The sequence below is a fragment of the Salmo trutta genome, chromosome 18 (assembly GCF_901001165.1).
Source record: "Salmo trutta chromosome 18, fSalTru1.1, whole genome shotgun sequence".
Classification (NCBI taxonomy): Eukaryota; Metazoa; Chordata; class Actinopteri; order Salmoniformes; family Salmonidae; genus Salmo; species Salmo trutta.
The window spans coordinates 42,152,018-42,176,753 of record NC_042974.1 but is presented as its reverse complement, the minus strand read 5'-3'; the positions used below and the strand labels follow the sequence as shown (position 1 = coordinate 42,176,753).

General features: G+C 42.0%; 1 protein-coding gene across 1 annotated transcript; it reads right to left on the bottom strand.

Moving 5' to 3' along the window:
- Positions 1 to 2,865: 2,865 nt before the first annotated feature.
- LOC115153317 (sulfotransferase 6B1) lies at positions 2,866 to 23,051 on the bottom strand. Its single transcript, XM_029698639.1, has 7 exons — positions 22,694 to 23,051; positions 11,892 to 12,004; positions 10,808 to 10,897; positions 5,089 to 5,215; positions 4,805 to 4,899; positions 4,551 to 4,707; positions 2,866 to 3,317 (listed from the first exon to the last, which is right to left on the bottom strand). Exons 1-7 carry the CDS (start codon positions 22,872 to 22,874, stop codon positions 3,190 to 3,192), a joined length of 891 nt encoding a protein of 296 aa, XP_029554499.1. The 5' UTR covers positions 22,875 to 23,051; the 3' UTR covers positions 2,866 to 3,189.
- Positions 23,052 to 24,736: the final 1,685 nt, after the last annotated feature.

The following is a 24,736-nucleotide window of genomic DNA, read 5'->3' as shown; positions in this document are numbered from 1 at the left end:
TAAACATTGAGTTGTTATTTTACCTGAAATGTACAAGGTCCTCTACTCCGACAAATAATCCACACATAAACTGTCAACCGAATCGTTTCTAGTCATCTCTCCTCCTTCCAGGCTTTTTCATCTTTGAACTTATATGGTGATTGGCATCTACATTTTCATAGTATTACCACGACAACCGGCAAAACAGTTCGTCTTTCAATCACCCACGTGTGTATAACCAACGAGGAGATGGCACGTGGGTACCTGCTTCTATAAACCAATGAGGAGATGGGAGAGGCAAGACTTGCAGCACGATCTGCGTCAGAAATAGAAAGGAGTTCTATTTTAGCCCTTGGCATCGCAGACGCTCGTTGGCGCGCGCGAGCAGTGTGGGTGCAATTATTGAATAACATGGATTTCTACATTTATTTTGCAACGCTCGCGCACACGACGGGTCCGGTCTGGTCAGCATGTGAAGCTGATTCATCTATTAGAAGTGATTAATAGACTAATAGAGGAAACAACAATGTCATTTAACCAATTGACTGGCCAGAGATCAGGACATTCATCAGCAAAGACGCAGTGCAAGCTGATAGTATTTTGGACAACCAAATTAAACTCAAAATGATTGATGAAATCGAAGTGTGTCAGCTGTATGGTGATTTACAATTTATAATTTACATTTTACTGGTACTACCAGTAGTAGTAGGCCAACCGATAACACCACAACGGAATGTGTTTGAAGTAATGATGCTCCGCCGAGAAGAGCTAGCATGTCCAGCAAAGTACATCGCCAGTGGCACGCACACACTTAGTGCAGATCAGCAGGTGGGGGTTTTTCGTGGCAGCCAGACGAGACAATCGAAGGAGGTTGCTGTGAGCAAAGTTACAGGGCTTGAATTTAGTCACGCTTGCTCTATATAGATTGATGCTTCTAATTGTGCATGTTGTAAACAATTATTTTTTTATGACTAAAGGTTATACTCTATGGCTGGATTTATGTATTTTTTCCCAATGCTACATTCATTTGGCAGACCTAACTTGATTGACCCTCTTTCTACAAGGCCTAGTCTATGAGAGTCCTAATAATATTTGTATGAATATTTTGTTAACGCCTAGGCTTTAGGGATGCTTTCAGGTAATTCACTTTTTATTATGCATCAACATTTTAATTTGATTAAAATTATTTATTGTCAATCATTTTTGAATTTGTTAGGCTATACAATTAAGTAGATTTTTGATCTGATAATACATTCATGCATTACTTTTTATATTTTTGAAAATAACTTTTGAGTATGATAGAATTTTGCATTCTATTATACATCCTATGTGAATAATGTTCATTAATGTTAATTTGTGTATTAATAATAATAATCAGAAAATCAGTCGGAAATGTTATATTTCGCCTATTGGACAATGTGGTAAAGTACCGTTATTCCTTATTCACCTAATAAATGTAAATATATATATTTATAAATATATATATATTATTATTATTATTTATTTATTTCTTTATTTTTTTCGCTCTCACGCCTCACTTTTCTGGGGGGGAAATCCGTTAAACAGTGAGTCAATTTTGTCTGGCCTAAGTAAAAAATAGAAAATAAAAGTAACAAATAATTAAACAGTAGCAGTAAAATAACAGGTGAGGCTATGTACAGGGGGTACCGGTACAAAGTCAATGTGCGGGGGGGCACCGGTTAGTTGAGGTAATTGAGGTAATATGTACATGTAGGTAGAGTAAAAATGACTATGCATAGATTATAAACAGAGAGTAGCAGCAGCGTAAAAGAGGGCTCTGGGTAGCACTTTGATTAGCTGTTCAGGAGTCTTATGGCTTGGGGGTAGAAGCTGTTAAGAAGCCTTTTGGACATCGACTTGGCACTGCGGTACCACTTGTTGTGCGGTAGCAGAGAGAACAGTCTATGACTAGGGTGGCTGGGGTCTTTGACATTTTTTGGGGTCTTCCTCTGACACTGCATGATACAGAAGTCCTGATGGCAGGAAGCTTGGCCCCAGTGATGTACTGGGCCGTACGCACTACCCTCTGTAGTGTCTTGCGGTTGGAGGCCGAGCAGTTGCTATATCAGGCAGTGATGCAACCAGTCAGGATGCTCTTGATGGTGCAGCTGTAGAACCTTTTTTGGATCTGAGGACCCATGCCAAATCTTTTCAGTATCCTGAAGGGGAATGGGCTTTGTCGTGCTCTCTTCACGACTGTCTTAGTGTGTTTGGTCCATGATAGTTTGTTGGGTTGGTGATGTGGACACCAAGGACCTTGAAGCTCTCAACCTGTTCCACTACAGCCCTGTCGCTGAGAATGGGGGCGGGCTCTGTCCTCCTTTTCCTGTAGTCATACAAATCAAGTTATATTTTAGATTTGAGATTCTTCAAAGTAGCCACCCTTTGCTTTGATGATAGTTTTGCACACTCTTGGCATTCTTCATGAGGTAGTCACCTGGAATGCATTTTAATATATAGGTCTTCCTTTGTTAAAAGTTAATTTGTGGAATTTCTTTCCTTCTTAATGCCTTTGAGCAATAAAGAATTTATATTACAGTATGTTAGACTTTAAATTTACAGACAGTCTCAGCTTGGTCACCAAATAATTATATATATTTTTTTTTATCTAGTATTGTATGCATTTCAATCCAACAGTCTTATTGTAACCTGTCACATTGTTGGCAAGCATGGCCATTACGACAAAAGCCAGTGCCAACGTCAAAAGGCATTCTTACTAGGACTTTGAACATGATTATTATAGTTCACCTCATGTGGCATGTAATTCATGGAACTACACTGTGTGGCACATATGATCCTGGGGTCAAATTCCGTTACTCTGAACTGAATGCTTAATATCATAAAATACAGACAAGGAGGCTGATATCAATCATTGAACCAACTTTAATTAACATTCTTAAGTGCAGTGGTATAAAAACAAGGATTACAAGATGTGTATAAAGAATCTAACATGAAGTATATCATGTCTACTCTATCTCATGTCACACTTTCACAAAATGCCCTGGAATGGCTGCAGTGTAAGACAGTCAAGTGGAGTAACAAGTGTCACACCACCAAATTCCTCATTGTCTATGTCAGTTTAGCTAGTGCATACCAGCTCTCCTGCCTGTTGGGGTTGAACTTTCCTAATCTGTCAGTGTTTCCCTTGCATCCTGTCTCAGTTCAGTCAGTGCTCATCCTGTCTGCTATCTACTTGCAGTACAGGTCATACTTCAGTTTAGCCCCCAGTTTAGTCCCTGCCAGGTGCCTCTCAAATGCTGTATCCATCTCCTGGCTTTGGGCTGGGCTGAAATGGTTCTTCCAGTCTCCTACTTCACCTGGGGAGGAAATACCCATTAAACACACACGAGCAAGACTAAAACACGTGATCAATGTAGAGCAAGTACATAACATAAGTTATCTTTAGATTACAGTTATTCATAGATTACAGTTGTTCATAACATAAATGATCTTTATATTACAGTTATTCATAGATTACAGTTGACCTAGTCTTTTAGGTAGTGTGAGGTAACCAACATATTATAAAATATAACTTTGCTTGATGATAAGATTACCTCAACCTCACACCTAAGACATGCAGTATACTGTAGTGAATGTGCATGGCGAGTATGAAACATACAGTATAATTACACAAATGTAACCCAGAAATCCCAGTCCACCAAGTTTAACGTTGGTGGTGTGATAATCATGTATGAAACTAACTAAACAAGTGTGCAACAGCCTTTTAGGAATGTGTATGGAGTGTGCTCTGCTATTATTATCCATTGTGATCAGTGGACAAAGCTGACATATGATCGCATTATATAACTAGCAGTCAATTAGATTAGCAAGTGGGAATGTTTTTTATTTTTATATTTACACATTTGCGATCTCAATTAATCCTAATACACAATGGATAATATTATAAGTTGTAAAAAAAAAGAACTGTATTTGTATCCCTTAATAAGTTTCAGTGAGCTCAATATCACATATGCTGTAGAGGGCCATATATGACCCTTGGCCTGCTATACATGCGTGAATATCACGTATAAGCTGTTAAACTACCGGCCTAATGTTCAAAGACACGCCCAGCGTGAGGCTGTCTGTTCAGCACAGGCATGTTAAGGTTGTGTGAGGTCATGTAGAAAGAGAGAGAGAGAGAGAGAGAGAGAGAGAGAGAGAGATGTTCTCCTATGCTACCTATATCATACCTCTGCAGAGTGAAACAACACAAGTCAATGAACGACAGACTATATACTGCACTGTATTTAGGGGTAACAGTCATGGTTTGTTAGGCAGACAGACAGTAATTGATTAATGCATTCATCTTATAGGAGGTTACCAAAGGTTATTAGCTTTCTCTCCCTGAAAAGGACAAGGGTTGTTTTAGGAGGACCAGGAGACCTGAGACACGAGTCTGTATTTAAAGTTGACAGACATCATATATAGTGCCACATTTTCTGTCTCAGGTGGGTGGGATTAAACAAACACAGTCACTCTGGAACAAAGCTCCCTCATACAGCCCTCTCTCTCTCTCACTCTCTCTCTCCTCTCTCTCTCAACACAAACACCTTTCCTGAACAAGACGTTGCCCATCTGGCCGTGTGAGTCATTGGAGCTCTCCTTCATAGCGTTGAAGGTGCTCTCCTCTGCGATGGCCTGGATCTGAGGATCACTGAGACTGAAACCAAAGAACTCAGAGACCCTTCGCACACCTTCACTCAGGTCCTGGGTGGGTTACAATTAACAAGACAGAATGTAAATGACAAAAAGCAAACCTATCAAAAATATGGTCTGTATCCAAAACACAAGGAATGTTTGATACCTGTTTTAACTCCTCAAAGGTGACTATTATCACGTTAGGGTCATCCATTCTCTTCTCCCAGCCAAGTACATGGTCGAAATATGAACCCCAGGGAACTAGGAATAGGCACATACTATTCTGGTGAGGCTTTGTAATGTATAGATAGATACATCTCTTACTGTAATAACAATGACTCAAGTTGTATTTTTATATAAAGCAAACCCCAAAATATAAACCCAATGTTCATAAGGGCTCTTCAGACTATATACTGCACTGTATTTAGTTCATAAGGGCTCTTTAGGTACCTTTTCCACTCATAAACTCTGAGAAGAAGCGGTCCCAGGACTCGGCAGTGGGTAGAAATGGGTTTTTGTTGGAGAAGTGATAGAAGGAAACCACTGTGTCTTTCGGGTTCCTGAATATCACCAGCATCTGTTTTTGAGCAACAGAAGACCATAACATAATAATAATAACAGTGTATTTTTAGACTGATCCAGGCAGCCTGGTCTCATAGACTAGACGCAACATAGTAAACAAACATCACTCAAATATGTATGATATATTTTTTATATATATACTGTGTATATAATTTTTTTCAAGGGGTAGATCAGCTTTAATATTGCAGATAGATTGTAGCTTCCATCAATGTAATTGTCTGCATAATTTCCAATTCCCCATATCTTTTTTTTGTAAATATATACACTACTGTTCAAAAGTTTGGGGTCACTTAGAAATGTCCTTGTTTTTGAAAGAAAATTAAACAATTTGGTCTATTAAAATAACATAAAATTGATCAGAAATACAGTGTAGACATTGTTAATGTTGTAAATGACTACTGTATCTGGAAATGACAGATTTTTTATGGAATATCTACATAGGCGTACAGAGGCCCATTATCAGCAACCATCACTCCTGTGTTCCAATGGCACGGTGTGTTAGCTAATCCAAGTTTATAATTTTAAAAGGCTAATTGATCATTAGAAAACCCTTTTGCAATTATGTTAGCACAACTGAAAACTGTTGTGCTGATTAAAGAAGCAATTCAACGGGCCTTCTTTAGACCAGTTGAGTGTCTGGAGCATCAGAATTTGTGGGTTCGATTACAGGCTCAAAATGGCCAGAAACAAAGACCTTTCTTCTGAAACTCGTCAGTCTATTCTTGTTCTGAGAAACGAAGGCTATTCCATGCGAGAAATTGACTGGCGGTTGGATTGGGGATGGAATCCGGAGGATAGGCTGGCCGACGACCCAATAAAAGTGCAGAACGCCTTCCAGAGCTGAGACAAGAACTGAGGACCACGGTCGGAGACAATGTCCTCTGGGAGTCCATGGATCCGGAAGACATGCTGCACCATGAGCTGAGCCGTCTCCTTGGCAGAGGGTAGTTTGGGGAGAGGGATGAAATGGGCGGCCTTGGAGAACCGATCCACTACCGTCAGATTGACGGTTGCCATCAGACGGAGGGAGCCCAGTGACAAAGTCCAGAGAGATATGGGACCAGGGATGATGAGGGACAGGTACTGGCTGAAGGAAGCCAGAAGGAGCTTGCCGTGGAGTCTTGTTCTGAGCACACACAGTGCACGCGGCAACAAAGGCAGAGATGTCAGGAACCATTATGGGCCACCAGAAATGTTGTCGGAGGAAGGCTAGGGTTCGATGGGAACCTGTATGACAGGTCAGCCTGGAGGAATGAGCCCATTCCAGGACCCGGGACCGGACTGAGTTTGGGGCAAACAACCAGTCAGTCAGGCCCCCTTCAGGTTCAGGCTGGGAGCATTGTGCCTTGCGAACCAGGGTTTCAATACCCCAACCCACTGAAGCCGCAAGGCATATGAGGTAGGGAGAATGGTTTCGGAGACTGAGGGACTGGCAGAGGAACTGTATAGGTGGGAGAGGGTGTCAGGCTTCATATTTTTGGACCCTGGGCGGTAGGAAATGGTGAAGTTGAATTTTGTAAATAACATAGCCCACCGGGCCTGCCTGGACCAGGCGCTTGGCTGTACGGAGATATTCAAAAAATGTTATGGCCAGTCCAAACAAAAAAAGTCTGTTCTGCTCCTTCCAGCCAGTGCCTCCACTCTTCCAGGGCCATCTTGACAGCCAGAAGTTCTCGGTTGCCTACGTCGTAGTTCCTTTCTGCCGGATTGGGACGATGGGACAGGAAGGCACAGGGATGGAGCTGGTCCTGGGCAGATCGCTGGGACAGGATTACCCCCACTCCAACATCAGAAGCATCAACCTCTACCACAAATTGACAACACGGGTCCGGATGGACAAGGATGGGTGCAGTGGTGAACCGATGCTTCAGGTCCACAAAGGCTCTGTCAACAGCTGGAGACCATGTGAAAGGTACTTTGGGAGAGGTGAGTGCAGAGAGGGGGGCCGCCAGGGTGCTGTAGCCCCGAATGAAACGGTGGTAGAAGTTGGCGAACTCCAGGAAACGTTATAACTGCACCCTGGACGTAGGTTGAGGCCAATCTACCACTGCTTTCACCTTTTCAGAATCCATTTGGACATTTCCATCAGCAATGCCATATCCCAGAAAGGAGATTGTAGAGCGGTGGAACTCACAAACAACTGGTTCTCCAGGAGGCGCTGAAGGACTTGTCTGAGATGGAGAATGTGTTCTTGGGCAGACCGGGAAAAAACCTGGATGTCGTCAAGGTAGACGAACACAAAACAATTTAGCATGTCCCGGAGCACATCGTTTACCAGGGCCTGGAAGACAGTGGGGGAGTTTGTGAGTCCAAACGGCATGACCTGATACTCATAATGTCTGCTGGCTGTGTTAAATGCTGTCTTCCACTCATCTCCTTCGCATATCCGAACCAGGTTGTAGGCATTCCGAAGGTCCAGCTTGGAAAAAATGGTGGCCCGCTGGAGAGGTTCAAAAGCCGAGGAGAGGAGTGGCAGGGGGTAACGATTCTTGATCGTTATATCATTAAGACCCCGGTAGTCAATACACGGCCGCAGGGTCTTGTCCTTCTTCTCCACAAAGAAAAACCCTGCACCGGCAGGAGATGCAGACGGACGGATGCCTCCAGTAGCTAGATAAACCTCAATGTACTCCTCCATGGCCTTGGTCTCCGGGCCGGATAGAGGATATAGCCGACCATGTGGTGGTGTGGTGCTGGGGAAGAAATCAATGGCACAATCATAAGGACGGTGCGGGGGAAGATAAGTAGCACGTGCCTTATTGAATACCTCCAGGAGGTCATGGTACTCAGTGGGAACAGCAGAGACATCCAAAGCTTTGCTTATGCTCTGAAGAGGACATCTCGGGGACGGCTGTGCCGCTTTAAGGCAATGGGAATGACAAAACGGGAGCTTGTGGTCCAGTCAATAACAGGGTTGTGTTTTTGGAGCCAAGAAAATCCCAGAACAACAGGAGCATGGGGTGAATCGATGAGGAGGAACTGTATGGTCTCACTGTGGTTTCCTGAAACCCGTATCTGAACGGGCACTGTGCTATGGGTGACTCTTCCAATTGAATTTCCGTCCAGTGCCCTTGCATCCATGGGGACAGAGAGAGGTTGAGTGGGAATACCTAATTCAGAAACCATGGTAGCATCCATAAAACTTTCATCAGCCCCAGAGTCAATGAGCACCCGAAGAGACTTAGACTGGTCTCCCCACAGCAGAATCACAAAAAAGGTGTACGGGTGATGGGAATTAGGGAACTCCGGGTCTGGCTCACCAGAGTACTTGTACCCACTAGAGAAAAGGGTTTCTTGACAGGGCAGGTGGCTATATATTGTCCCACACCTCCACAGTACAGACAACAGTTAGAACTCAGCCTACGTGAGTGTTCCTCAACCGATAATCTAGCTCTTCCCAGTTGCATGGGCTCTGGAGTATCCATCTCACCTGTCGCCAATGATTCTCGAGGAACCTCGGGTGTTTTCGGCTGTCCTCGGAAATTCACACTTCGGGCATTTCCGGATTCCTTAGGGCAGACGAGTGTTCCCGATGAACAAGAGTTCCCGAGGACCAACCTCTTCTCACACCGGTGTTCTCATAAGCGAGCTCATCCTTTATCACCTCCGAGAGCCCGTGGAGGAAGGTGTCTAACAGAGCCTCCGGATTCCAGGAACTCTCGGCGGCCAATGTGCGGAAATCTACTGCGTAGTCTGCCACACTACGGGAGTTCTGACGTACCTGCAGTAGTTTTCGAGCCGCCTCCCTCCTGGGCACCTGGAGAATCGAAAACCTTCCTCACCTCTGCCATAAATTCCTCCAGGCTATGGCACACAGCGGTTTGCTGCTCCCACACAGCTGTCGCCCAGGAGAGCACTCTTCCGAACATTAGCGTGATTAAATACGCTATCTTCGATCGGTCCGATGGGAACAAAGAGGGCTAGAGTTTGAAAAGGAGGGAGCACTGGGAAAGGAATGCCCTGCAGGTACCAGGATCACCTGCATAACGCTCCGGAGGAGGGAAGCGGGGTACGCAGGGAGCCGGGTAGGTTGAACCAATCCACAACTAGTAGAAAGGTTACTGGGTGGTTGGGAGGTCTCAGATGTGGCGTGCTGCCTATGAGCTACTTCACGGATTTGCTCCATTATCGCCTTAAACCCTTGGTCGTGCCGTTCCGTCAGGGAACGAAGCCCTTCCAAAAGGTGCCGAAGTAGCTCCTCATGCCTCCCAATGGTGGCTCCATGCAGGGAGACAACATGACCGAGCTGGTCCAAGTCTGCTGGGTCTGTCATGGCCAGTTCATACTATAAGGGCACAAGGCGAGACCCAAATGCAGACACAGGAGGCAGATGGTTGCGCTCCGATATTTATTATGACAAAAGGGGTAGGCAAAAGGCAGGTGAGAATTCAGGCGAGAATTCATAAACCAGGTCAGAGTCCAAACAGTAGCAGGCGATAGGCAGGCTCGAGGTCTGGAGCAGGCAGAGTGGTCAGGCAGGCGATCTCAGAGTCAGGACAGGCAAGGGTCAAAACCAGGAGAGAGAGAAATGAGAGACTGGGAAAGCAGGAGCTGAGAAACAAGAACGCTGGTTGACTTTACAAACAAGACGAACTGGCACAGAGAGACAGGAAACACAGGGATAAATACACTGGGGAAAATAAGCAACACCTGGAGGGGGTGGAGACAAGCACAAGGACAGTTGAAACAGATCAGGGCATGACAATTGGAGTAAACTAATGAACAACAACACTTAGGCTTCTACTTCCAGCTTATACGTACTATAAACATTTTACACAATCTATTTTACAATAATTATCTTTTGTTTGTTTGTACTCCAATCCTTCCGCTACCCTCAACCCCTCCGATCTATTTCTGAAGACCATCCAGTTTGATGGTTCTATTTGCCATATATTTTTAACTGTGCTGTTCCACAAAAGTTCCGAGCCTTTTTTACGGACACGGTATATTTTATAGAATATTACTTTAAGGCAAAACCAAAAGGAAGGTGGTTGGATGGGTAAGCATATAACGCGAACATTTAGAAATCCAAAGGTTGCATGTTACTACTTTTTAGCTACTTTGTAACTACTTAGCATGTTAGCTAACCCTTCCCCTAACCATAACCTTAACCCTTTAACCTAACTTCTAACCCTAACCTTAACCCCTTTCCCCTAGCCTAGCTAACGTTTGCCACAACAGATTGTAATTTGTAACATATCATACGAATTGTATTTTTTTGTTGTTGAGTTGAGTGGAGTGTGATTGTCTGCTGAATATTGTCCTACGTGTGTCTGTTTTGTGCTTTGCTCTGTCTACCATGTTCTCTGTACAGTTTGTTCTTTGCGGTGTATATATTTATGTCTGTGTGGTACTCTGTCTGCAGAGAAACACTAGCTCTCACACTGCACAGGAAAAGCTTTGACTCTTACATAACAAGGGAATTACAAGTTGTTGTTTGGAGGAAGTTGTGGTAGAATTTCATATCACTCATATCAAAAGAGGAAGTTCTGTGGGCCCGAAGTATAAAAACACTGCTGGAAAAATAAACATGGTAATCGTGAGTTCCATCACAACAACACTTAGATACCAGGTTGAAAGTACATACCTTTGTTTTCTTTGTGGTGAAGGATGCAGGAATGTTATCTGGGTGCATGTGTGTCCCTAGAAATCTGGGGGACGGTGCTTTGTGAATAACCTGCAAGTTAGACAAGGCGTCCATTTAACGCTACATGAGCCACGGTATGCTTTTGCTCTTACGGTCATATACTGAACAGACACTGTGCATACAGGCATGTTATGTTGTTTTAGGCATAGGGGATCACAGGGAACCAATGTAAGAACAGTTACACACTCTTCAATCCTGACACAGCTGGCCATACAAAACACTGTTATATTACCCCATCAAACTATATCCTCCATGTTAATTGCATTCGGTGTGAGAATCATGGGTGTATACTGTAGGTAGACCACTCTTGTTGGATGAAGTTTAAGGTCTAGCTGTGCTAACATTTCCACACACAAGGGCTCATGAGGGCGTTCATTGGAGGCCACTCACAGCACGGGTTTGTAATTCACTAACATTCACTCATGGGCCTTAGTGGATCACAGCATGATTGCAACACATGCATCTAATTATTGTGACTAGTTACAGAACAGTAAAATGACATTATTGTTTGCCTGTGTAACAGATGGGGATCTGTGAAACTCACTCAGCCTGAAGTGTCTCCACTTGCGCTGGTGAAGAGAAAGCGTTTCGGTGGCGCGACTGTCTAAAATGCTTCAGGGGCGCAATCACATGTGTTTGCGAGGCAGAGGTCCTGGGTTGGAGCCTCTGTATGAGCCGAATCATTAAGAGCAGTACTTGCTAAGCAAGCAGCGGGATATCCTTTACACCTGACTGTTTGTGACATAAGTAGCATAGAGAACAGTGTCCTGACCTGACGTTGTGTCATGAAAACCTACTTTATGGACCTAAAGTGGGCTAAAAACATCCCAATATAACTACAGCACCTCTTTATGCTACAGGGAATGTGTGCATTTGTGAACCATACAACCCCACACAACACATACACAGCATATCCAATTATTACACACAAAGCATATTCCATTATTTACACATTTGATTTATCTGAGGCAGACAAACCTGCAGTGTTGCTAAAACTACAGGGGAGTCAAGCAGTATAACACACCTGCTGCATTTCTGGCCCAAAGAACTCCATCAATGGAGGGATTTGGGACTCTGCTTTCTCACCAGTTGCTGCTGCCAGTATTTTACGAAGCACCGCCACCATCCAATTAAAACCTGCCAGAGACAGTGAACATTCAGGTCCATTAACATTTGAGCATAAGAGAAAGTTTTTCAATTTACACAAAGGGATCAGGAATAGAAAGGGTTAGTGTCCTTTGATATTCTTAAAAATGTTTCCCCACATTTCACAATTAGGCAAGAGTGAGTTGTAAGTTATTATCCCAAAATATTTGTCATGTGAGTGGCAATCCGCTAAGGAGCAGTTTCCCAGAGACAGATTAAGTCTTGTCTTGGTATAAAAACCATTCTCAATTGAGAATCTCCATTGAAAGTTAATTTTAGTACAGAACTAGGCTTATTCTGGGTCTGGAAAACCAGCCCTTGGTGTTTTGTAATATCCATAAAATGGTTTCATGGACTGTGAAAGATACAGCTAAAAAAGAAACAGGGCTAACATCAATGAGGCCGTTTGAGGCTAAAAGGGGAGACAAGGTAAAGGGTGGGACACACCTTCAAAATCAGGATTTGAAATATACTCAGAGTGCTCTTTGCACTTTCTAAATTGCCCTTTACAATTTGCATTTTCCTTACAAGATACTTTGAACGGTAGGCTATGTATGCTTTGAACTGTTTGAACTGTGTACTGAAGATTCCAAAAGGAGCAAAGTAAAAGATATACCTTTTTTATACACCAAATTAACAATGTATAGGGCAGGCAGAGCCACGGGAGGTAGTGGTGCTTGGGGGTGCAGTAGCACCCCCTGTAGTGAAATGGTGAAATGACACCACTCCCTGCAGAAGAGGTGTAACAATTTGTGTTGTTGCAATGAAAACAACAAAACTATTTTTCCTTTGCACTATTGCTATAAATTATACTAGGATTGGGGTAAGGGAGAGAGAAAAAACATGGGATATTTATATAAGGACCCCATTCTTAGGGGTGCTCCCGAGTGGTGCAGCAATCTAAAGCGCTGCATCTCAGTGCTAGAGGCATCACTAAAGACCCTGGTTTGATTCCAGGCTGTATCACAACTGGCCATGATTGGGAGTCCCATAGGGCAGCACACAATTGGCCCAGCGTCGTCCAGGTTCTGGTCATTGTAAATAAGAATTTGTTCTTAACTCACTTGCCTAGTTAAATAAAGGTTAAATAAAATAACATCTCTGCATGGAAAGCTCTCAGCTCTGTTTTGTAAGTGGTGCGTTCATGATCTTATCTATTCTGTTGTGGGGGTTTGGATTCGGAAACACGCTCTTCTGTACAACAGACAGTTTAGTTTGAGTTGAGTCGGGTTTCTCTCTCTCCCTCTCTGTTTCTCTCTCATCTTTTGCTCCCTCTTCTTTTCTCTCCCCCTTGTGGTGGATATTAAGTGATCTTGCTCACAATAGTTTTCCACTTATATTTTCTATTAGTTTACAATTCTAAACTTGGCTAAAATGGGAACAATGTAAAAAAAGGAGGATGAATTGCATAGCTGTCCATTTGTGCTCAGTTTTAATTGTAACAATCTTGTTTTTACTAATTTAGTTACAAAACCCATCTAATTTTCTCTCTCTCTCACACACGGACCCGTTGTAATTATGCACTACAAAGACATGTACGGTCTGTTCACAACGGTCTATTTTGTTTTGCAAACAGTCATGAGGTAAATTAACTTAGGCTGTAGTGGATACTGTTACCGAATATTGTCGGTAACTATGATTAGGCTACTCGTCACATTAGGAATCATATATTATTGTTAGCCTGCAAGCGCTTTATTATAAAGGTGATTTTTTTAAATATGATTTGGAGATAAAGTTTGGAAATGAAGGTCTCTTCAAACACATAAAATATGCACCCAAGCCAAGCTGAAATCTTATCAGAAACACGTTGGGTCTTTTTCACAGCTTTCTATTTCCTTACAACCAGTCAAATTGATGTACATTTTTAATTATGCACAGAAAATCTTTCTCATCATTTTTTTGGTCATTCCATTTTCTCCCAGGTCCCTAAACATCTTTGCTCTGCGCAAGAAGCAGACATGACAGAGAAAACTTTACCAATGTTAACTAGATTGAAGTATTCATTCTATAATTTATGACATTATTCTTTATTTAGTCTAGGGCAACATATAATAACAGAAGAGAAGCTGCATGTATATGTATTATATACAAGTTGACTAACAAATAGCTTACCAAAATGTTGGAAATTATGAGCAGAAACATATAAAATTTAGCCAATTTTCTTTTTGCATCCCCTGTCAAAAAATCATGCCGCCATCTCTGACTGTAGCCTACAGCGCATTTTCTGTATATGTGGGTTAGGGTCAGGTGTGGACTTAAGATTTTCACTTCATCAGTTGCGCATGGGTTATTAGCAATTGCGGGCTGTTGAACAAACAGCTGACCCGCACACCACTAGTGTGTGTGTTATTTTGTCACGTCACTACGTGTACCTGTGAGTGTGTGTGCAATGTGCATTTGTGTGTTTGTAATACACATTGAGTCTGTATGTGTGGGTATATACCAGTATGTGTATTACGGTTAAATTAAAGATATATAATACATTCATAACACCTTTATTAAACTATTCATAACCCGCTTTGTGAATGTTGCAGTATCATTTATAACAACCTGTATAACACATGTATACAATATCATTCATAAGGAACCTTCAAAAGAAAAGTATTTCTTTCATTACAGCATTACAATTTATTTTAATTAGAAATATATTGTGGGAGTGAGCCGGACAGTTGCTGGTGTTACTGCCTGTGTTAGACCTGCTGAGCTAAAGCCAAGTTATTAGCTTGTGGAGCTAATGCAAGTCTCAGGCAAGGTTGCTCGACATATTACAATGACACCAATTGCACTGGTGCCCTCCAGACCTGGGTTTATATAGTATTTGAAATCTTTCCAGTACTTTGAGCGTTTGCCTGGAGTGCCAGAAGAATTCGCACTTTTGGCACTATTCCATTGGTTCCATTGCGCCAGGAAAGCACAATCATCAAGTACATTGAGTTAAAGCATTTGAAATATAGGGCGAACAATTTACGCCCACGTCTGGCTTCATTGTGGACTTGAGCCAGGCATATAAACCCAAGGAATATATACTGAACAAAAATACTGTATGAACTCAACATGCAGCAATTTCAATTATTTTACTGAGTTACAGTAAAATCATTAAACTGAAATAAATTCATTAGTCCCTGATCTATGGATTTCACATGACTGGGCAGGGGTGCAGCCATGGGTGGGCTTGGGAGGGCATAGGCCCACCCACTTTCGAGACAGGCCCAGGCAATCAGAATTCGTTTTCCCCCACAAAAGGGTGCACTGAAACGATCCTACAGTTGAAGAAGTCGAATGTGGAGGTCCTGGGCTGGCATGGTTACACGTGGTCGGCGGTTGTGAGGCCGATTAGACGTACCGTTAAATTTTCTAAAACAACATTGGATGCAGCTTATGATGGAGAAATTAACATTCAATTTTCTGGCAACAACCCTGGTGGACATTCCTGCAGTCAGCATGCCAATTGCACACTCCCTCAAAACGTGATACATCTTTGGCGTTGTGTTGTGTGACAAAACGGAATATTTTAGAGTGGCCTTTTATTGTATCCAGCACAAGGTGCACCTGTGTAAAGATCGTGCTTAACACTTTTTTGGTTACTACATGATTCCATATGTGTTATTTCATAGTTTTGATGTCTTCACTATTATTCTACAATGTAGAAAATAGTTAAAATAAGAAAGACCCTTGAATGTATCACATTTTAGGGAGGACCCAGATGCAGACAGTGTCAAAGTAACACAAGTTTATTACTAGATCAGGGGCAGGCAAAACGACAAGTCAAGGGCAGGCAGAGGTCAGTACTCCAGATCAGAGTCAAAAGGTACAGAACGGCAGGCAATCTCAGGGGCAGGCAGAGGACAATAATCCAGGGCGGTGTGACAAGGTACAGAACCACAGGCAGGCTCAGGGCAGGCAGAATGGAAAAACCGTGAAAACTAGAAAACAAGAACTATAGAAAAAGACAGGAGCAAGGGGAAAACCGCTGGTAGGCTTGACGGACAAAACAAACTGGCAACAGACAAACAGAGAACACAGGTATAAATACACTGGGGATAATTGGGAAGATGGGTGACATCTGGAGGGGGGTGGAGACAAGCACAAAGACAGGTGAAACAGATCAGGGTGTGACAGAATAAGTAGGTGTGTCCAAACTTTTGACGGGTACTGTAGACCTTCTCCCTGTGCACACCCTCCATGAATATTGCAACACCAACGTTTGATTGAACATACATTTTGTGAGAAACGTAATCATAGTAATGTTTGTTTGTTTGTGAGAGAAATCTGATATTGCTGCTAACAACTGGAGTTTGTTTTGAAGGACAGATGTGTGGAGCTCTTAGACCTTAAGATGTTGTTTGGAAATGATGTAAGCCTATGGAGATTGTGCTATTTTTGTGGCTCTGAAACTAAAATAAATTGTTGCATCGCTTCAGTTGTCTGTCCTTGATGCAAAGAACCTGTGCTTAGTTTAGTCCCAAGGACCACACCTTGTGTATAAAAAGGTGGTGTATTGTCTGCTAGTACAGGAATAGATATGTGTAAATCTCCCATGTTAGATTGGGAGTAGCGTGATTGAAGTCTGGACTTTGCCTGTGCCTCTCAAGGACTTTCACATTCTTATTCTGAAGCCATTCCAGTGTTGCTTTGGCTGGATGCTTGGGGTTATTGTCCTGTTGGAATGTATATCTTTGCCCCAGTCTAAGGTTGTTTGTCCTCTGCAGTAGGTTCTCATTAAGGATTTGCCTATATTTGACTCTATTAATTGTTCCCTCTATCCTTACTAGTCACCCAGTCTCTGCTGCTGAAAAGCATCCCCATTGCATGGTGCTACCACCACCATGCTTCACGGTAGGGATGGTGTTAGACAGGTGATGATCTGTGCCGGGTTTTCTCCAGACATAGTGCTTTGCATTCAGGCCAAAGAGTTCAATTTGTCTCGTCAGACCACAGAATCTTTTGCCTTATGATGTCAGAGTCTTTCACTTGCCTTTTTTCAAACACGAGGCGTGCTGTCATGTGCCTTTTTCTCAGGAGTGGCTTCCGTCTGGCCACTCTCCCATAAAGCCCAGATTGGTGAAGTGCTCTAGACACTGTTGTCCTTCTGGCAGATTCTCCCATCTCAGCCAAGGAACTCTGTAGTTCTGTCAGAGTGGTCATTGGGTTCTTGGTCACCTCCCTGTGCCTGACTAAGGTCCTTCTTGCCCAGTTGCTCACTTTGGTCGGACGGCCAGCTCTAGGCAGTGTCTAGGTAGTTCCATATTTTTTCCATATCCCAATGATGGAGACCACTGTGCTCTTGGAATCTTTCATCACTCTAGAAATTGTTTTATACCTTTCCCAGATACTGTCAGAGTTCCAAAAGTATTCGAAAGTGACAATTTTTGTTTTGTTTTTGCTCTGTGCTCCACCACGTCAGAGCAGAAACTATACAATGAAGTTCAAGGAACTGTCCTTAGATCTCCGAGATAGAATTGTATCTCAGAGATCTACGGACAGATCATTGGACTTTGTGGTATAGTTTCTGCTCTGACATGAACTGTCAACTGTGGGACCTTTTATAGACAGGTATGTTTCTTTCTAAATCCTTTCCAAACAATTGGATTGGCCACACGTAGACTCCAATAAAGTTGTAGCGACATCTCAAGGATTATCAAAGGAAATTGGATGCACCTGAGCTCAATTTGGAGTTTCTTAGCAAAAGGGTGTTATATACTTAGTGCCATGCAAAAGTATTCATCCCCCTTGGCGTTTTTCCTATTTTGTTGCATTACAACCTGTAATTTAAATAGATTTTTTATTTGGATTTCATGTAATGGACATACACAAAATAGTACAAATTGTTGAAGTGAAATTTTAAAAATCACTTGTTCAAAAAACAATTATAATAATAATGGAAAAGTGGTGCGTGCATATGTATTCACCCCCTTTACTATGAAGCCCCTAAATAAGATCTGGTGCAACCAATTACCTTCAGAAGTCACATAATTAGTTAAATAAAGTCCACCTGTGTGCAATCTAAGTGTCACATGATCTGTCACATGATCACAGTATATATACACCTGTTCTGAAAGGCCCCAGAGTCTGCAACACCACTGAGCAAGGGGCACCACCAAGCAAGCGCATGAAGACCAAGGAGCTCTCCAAACAGGTCAGGGACAAAGTTGTGGAGAAGTACAGATCAGGGTTGGGTTATAAAAAAATCTGAAACTCTGAACATCCTACGGTGCACCATTAAATCTATTATTAAAAAATGGAAAGAATATGGCACCACAACAAAACTGCCAAGAGAGGGCCGCCCACCAAAACTCACAGACCAGGCAAGGAGGGCATTAATCAGAGAGGCAACAAAAAGACCAAAGATAACCCTGAAGGAGCTGCAAAGCTCCACAGCGGAGATTGGAGTATCTGTCCATAGGACCACTTTAAGCCGCACACTCCACAGAGTTGGGCTTTATGGAAGAGTGGCAGAAAAAAAGCCATTGCTTAAAGAAACAAATAAGCAAACACGTTTGGTGTTCGCTAAAAGGCATGTGGGAGACTCCCCAAACATATGGAAGAAGGTACTCTGGTCAGATGAGACTAAAATTTGGCTTTTTGGCCATCAAGGAAAACTCTATGTCTGGCGCAAACCCAACATCTCTCATCTCCACGAGAACACCATCCACAGTGAAGCATGGTGGTGGCAGCATCATGCTGTGGGGATATTTTTCATCGGCAGGGACTGGGAAACTGGTCAGATTTGAAGGAATGATGGATGGTGCTAAATACAGGGAAATTCTTGAGGGAAACCTGTTTCAGTATTCCAGAGATTTGAGACTGGGACGGAGGTTCACCTTCCAGCAAGACAATGACCCTAAGCATACTGCTAAAGCAACACTCGTGTGGTTTAAGGGGAAACATTTAAATGTCTTGGAATGACCTAGTCAAAGCCCAGACCTCAGTCCAATTGAGAATCTGTGGTATGACTTAAAGATTGCTGTACACCAGCAGAACCCATCCAACTTCAAGGAGCTGGAGCAGTTTTGCCTTGAAGAATGGGCAAAAATCCCAGTGGCTAGATGTGCCAAGCTTATAGATACATACCCCAAGAGACTTGCAGCTGTAATTGGTGCAAAAGGTGGCTCTACAAAGTATTGACTTGGGGGGGGTGAAGATTTATGCACACTCAAGTTTTCAGTTTTTGTTGTGTTATTTCTTGTTTGTTTCACAATGAAAAAATATTTTGCATTTCAAAGTGGTAGGCATGTTGTGTAAATCAAATGATACAAACCCCCCAAAAATCTCTATTAATTCCAGGTTGTAAGGCAACAAAATAGGAAAAATGCCAAGGGGGTTGAATACTTTCGCAAGCCACTGTAAATAAGATATTTATGTATTTAATTTTCTATACATTTCAAAAGATTTCTCAAAAGATTTTTTCACTTTGTCATTATGGGGTATTGTGTGGATAATAAAATCATATTTAATCCATTTCGAAATCAGGCTGTAACACAACAAAATGAGGAATAAGTCACGGGGTATGACTACTTTCCAAAGGCATTGTATATATGTGGTTAGTTGTTATATTGAGTAGTGTCAAATAAGTGCATATATTTGTCCTATAATGAAGTTGCATGTTCACAACAGAGAATACAGCACTCCTTTTCTCCATATGAAGTTTCTAGTCAGACTCTTCTTTCACTTGTTATTAGTAACCTTTATTCATGTAGTAAAACTCATCTGTTTCTCTATGACCGTGTAGAAGTGGGAACATGACCATCTCAGTAGATGGCAAGGTGTAGGTGTATTCAAAGAACATTTGGATTCTGTGTCTTGATATTGTGGCATCTGAAGTGAAAATGATCCTATTCCAATCCTTTAAAAAAAATGTCTCAAAATTTGATAAAAAAAAGGGGATTACACAATCCGGATCATTATTATCCAGAATAAATATTTTTAAGACTAGGCCCTGAGGCTTACCCGGTGCTCCCAGACTGTTGCATAAATCGTGTGTCAGGGGGTTGGGTACCGTGGCAGCAAAAATACAAACTTCCTTTGTAATTATAAATAAAGAGCTATTCAAAGGATGTTTTATTTTGAAAGTTCCTTACGAATGATTTTGAATAAATGTGTAATAACGGTTGTTATGAATGATATTGCAACACTCATAAAGGTGTTATAACTGGTGTCATAAAGATGTGTCGTGTCTTTGGCTATGCCGGATTAAGTGATATGACATGCTATTCTATAAAATCCTTTCTTTGTAATTAATATTACCTGATTCAGCTAATCATGTAAATGTAATTATCTAGAAAGTTGGGGCACCACGAAAGAGTGTTTATAGAGCTGTTATCTTCCAAATAAACTCTTAAAGACCTAGTAATATTTTACATCAATAGCAGTCAATATTAATCGTCACCTTATTTCAGTCTCATCTGAAAGTTGTAAATTCTTGGTTATCTTTTCGAAACCCTGGCTAACAAGTTGAATCAGCAATACAAAATTGGGTTTAATTATTTATTTACTAAATACCTAACTAATCACACAGAATTACATATACACAGAATGCAAATTATGTTATACAGAAAACGTCCCTGGTGGATGGAACCTGTATGACGGCTGGTTACACAAAGAGTCCAGTGTGGCTCAGTTGGTAGAGCATGGTGTTTGCAACGCCAGGGTTGTGGGTTTGATTCCCACGGGGGACCAGTACGGAGAAAAAATGTATGAAATGTATGCATTCACTACTGTAAGTCACTCTGGATAAGAGCGTCTGCTAAATGACTAAAATGTAAATGTAGAGGGGGTTGGCTTGAATGAAAGAGCGGGAAGACTGAGGAACAAAGGGAGAAGCTATGCTATCGTAAATACAGTATCTTATGCATTCTAAATTACCGCCCATTTGGAAAAGGAAAATGCGATAAATATTTACTCTGAGCTGCGCTTCGGTAGGCTGGCCGTGTTGGCCAACAGATATCTTCCTGTCCTCTGAAGAATGTCACTGGTGGTAAATTGGATACGTTGTAGTATCGTCATTGTGTGTTAGACTGGATACGTCGTCCGTCCTCTCCTAGCCCACGTTTACAGTGGCCGCTGCTAACTCAACGACTAGGAGGTATCACTTCTGTAGTGAATAAGAGTTCAAAGTTCATACCATTCACAACCAAAGCTCACGCTGAGGTTGGCTTCGTTCTGTAGTTATTATCGGAATCCTTCTGACATCGGACCGTCGCCCTAATGTACCCGGAACAGAAAGTTATTCGCCCTTTTAACGCAGAGGCTGCAGGCCTCGCGTACTCGGAACAGAAGGTGACATTTTCAGTCATAATGTCTCAGATGACAACCGAACTGACATCATATTCATTAAGTACCAACGCATATTTTCAACTGGTTCTATTACCGAAATGTGGTTCCTTTCCCCCCCACCGTTTGATGTTCCCAGACTCTCTATGTTTAACAAAGGCTATTCAAGAGTCCTTCAGTAGAGTCAGAGAGAGAGAGGGAAGGGAGAAAGGTATTTATGGGGGGGTCATAAACCTTACCCACAGGCCAACGTCATGATCGTTGTTATGTATACCCCCTTCATATAAAGTGTTACCTGTGTTTCTGTGTGTGTGTGTGTGTGTCTGTGTGTCTGTGTGTCTGTCAATGTGTGCTTGTGCGTGTGTGTGTAAGAGTGCGCATTGGTTTGTGTGTATTTTCAATAGGTGGTGAGTGGTATGTGCATTCAAATAAGGGAAATGATACATACCATTTTTTATTTTAGTACGGTATAAGATGATCAGTTGCACATACTTTGGCTATTAATCCAAAAAGTTGTTACATGGTATTACATTAACCGGTTTTATTACATTATAAATATTAAAGTTGTTACATGAACCGTTGTTACAAGGGGGCCTCTATGTCTGCAGCATGTAGAGTGGCCTGTGTTAAATTCAACATTCATCAACACTGATTGCTTATCTTAAATCGCTCTATAGTGTGCAGAGGAAAGAACCGACAAAGCGAGCAAAACTGGCTGCAAATTTGGGTTGTAATAGCAAGGTTAAAACCAGAAACAGACTTTATTGCAACCAATTTTGCCTGCCGGGGAGGCCCTACCCCAAAGCACACAGATCATATTCTGCAAGTCCAAATGCTCAGTCCATTGTGAAATTGAATTATAGGTCACTTTTGTAAGAGAATACCCCAAACCCACTCAGCAAATCAAAAACCTTTTGTATGACTTTGAATACACGCTGCAATAAAATGGCATACACTATGAGCTATGAGTAAGACAACACTATAAGTAACGTGAATTGTCCCAATTGTATAATGAACTTGAATTTTGAACCTTATGTAGGTAAGGCCATAGAGTAGACAACTGAAGACCAAGAGGAACACTCCTTATTTTACTGATTAAACATGATATAATAGTAAAATCAAATCAGAAATCGAATCATATTGTATCTGTCACGTTTCGTAGACAACAGGTGTAGACTAACAGTGAAATGTTACTTACGGGTCTTTTTCCAACAATGCAGAGTTAAAGATTAAAAGATAAGATACAAAATAAAAATGTAAATAGTGACACTGTGAATAACGAGTAAAAATAACATGGCTATATAGTGAATGACTACTAGAAAAGGTAAATGCTTAATCAATATGCCCATTGCCCAAGGGTGACCATCTAAATGTTTAACAGTATTTTCACATTAAAATATTTTTACTTACCACATTTGGGATATGCAACTAACATTACATCATCTGCTCTTGCTTCCAGCCTTTCCATAGCCTTCAGGTTCTCCACTGGACTCATGATGACAGGGTACAGCACTCCATTATATCTGTACAACTTATCCTCCTCCTTCATATCTTTAGCCAGTTCCATTTTGGCTGAGAAAGAGCTACTCATTTTGGATAATACTGCAGAAAATCTCAAGGTAAAGAAAATTCAGTTTCCACCGCTAACAGGCATCCAGTGTATTTGTGCAGCTGGACGGCCACGAGCTCCGCTCTGTGTATGAGTGTGGGTGTGTGAATGTGGGTGTGTGTGAGAGAGAGAGTACAGTAGGAGGAGAAGGAGGCATGTCCTTCAAAGATAGAGCTTGTGTGAGAAGCAGGAGTTTCCTGGTTTCTGTAGGGGAGCATGGAAAATCTGGTGTCCTGTGTGATTGATTGGGGAGATGCCTGTGCAATACTAACCAGATGGGAGGGACTGCTAGAGCTAAGACTACAGTAGGTCATTGAATGGAAGGAACTATTTGGGTAGGGTATCCAAAGACAGCTGGCCAATATCTGTCCAATGTTGCATGGAAGTAAACTATTTCTATTACATCATTTTCTTTCCTAAGCGTCTAAACAACAACGTGCTATCTGACAGTGAACATACTGTAAATGAATCACTTTGAGAGAATGCTGTGTATCCCTTGCTACACATTTTTGTCATTATGTAAATAGGGAGCGTTTGAAATATCCCAGATGTTGAAATGTCCTGCCACAAGTGTTTTTTATAAACAATACCTATGTGGATGTATTTCCCTTAGAATCTAGTGGCCCCTATAGCTTCATCCACTCAAAGGCAAAAGTAAAAACTGTTGCCTCATTCACATTTTTTACTGTCACTTGATTAACCGTTTCTGTACAATGTGATTATTCATGCCTATAGAAATAAGCAAATAAGCTTCCTCTCTGGCCTCCCTCTCGGGTTTCACTGCAAAGTGTATCATGCTGTAATCTCAGTATGCATACATCATTAATTATCCCTTTTAGGTTGTTGTTGTTGGACTATTCTTTACTGAGACATCCATACAGGGAAAATAAAGACAACCCATAAAAGCCCAAAACAGGCCTAGTTTATTTAGGCCTAGTTCTATGCGGTACAGGCTTAGTGGTGAAAGTGTGCATTGGATGAGATTTGAACATGATGTGATATGTTATGACTGTGGTTATTCTGACACTGCTGATGTACCATCGACAGGACCGATACTCTTTTTCTGGATGACTTAGACAGGTTACATACTGTATACCACCCACCCACTCACACAGAGCACTATAATGGAACGACTCAAGTGCACATAACGGTGTTTTATCACCAAAAGCTACACAGCACCCAGACTCTAACTCACCTTGACACATGTCAAAGCCTGTTGGAGAGAAAGCGGTGACTGCGTTTCAAAAGATGAGGTCCTCCTTTCCAAGCAGCCAGTCAGGAGATGTGCCCTGTGCTAAACATAAGAAGCTCTAGCAGGCCCCCAGTCTCTCCAAGTGACTACAGGACTTACAACGGCTGGATGACCAAGTGAATCCAGTGAGTGCGGATGTGAATCTGAACAGAAACAACACAGCCTTCTCCCATAGCTCTGCAGTGTTGTAGCAAGCACATAACACTGTGATAACCTGGGGAGAAATAATGTAAACCGACTGTATGAGGTGCAGAGATACAGAGTGAAATACAGAGTAACAGTAGAACCAAACTGAACCATCACTGGCATGCAATTGTTCAAGTTCATGGATCACTCAAAATTGTCTCCCACTGCTGACAAGTGTTTGGCTGTCAAGTTAGCCTTGATTCACTGTGAAAGCCCATTTGTGTGGGACTGTATTATGTAAAGACAGTAAAAGAGAGATACATTGTCTGTATGAGGGAGCCAAAGGTTTAAGGATCTGCTAATATTGCTCTTGTATTAGACAAGAGCTGTTATCACCCAGCTGAATCACATAGCCTGCTGTTGAATAATCATTCAGCACTTTGCTTTGTGTTATGTGTATTATTTG

What these genes read in the sequence shown, in the direction of transcription:
- LOC115153317 (XM_029698639.1), bottom strand. Translation starts at nt 22,874, where the DNA reads ATGAGTAGCTCTTTCTCAGCCAAAATGGAACTGGCTAAAGATATGAAG. An exon ending in TCACCACAAAGAAAACAAAG is followed by an intron (nt 5,216 to 10,807) that starts GTATGTACTTTC and finishes GCTCAAAAACAG; the next exon opens with ATGCTGGTGATATTCAGGAA. An exon ending in CAACGTCTTGTTCAGGAAAG is followed by an intron (nt 3,318 to 4,550) that starts GTGTTTGTGTTG and finishes TTTCCTCCCCAG; the next exon opens with GTGAAGTAGGAGACTGGAAG.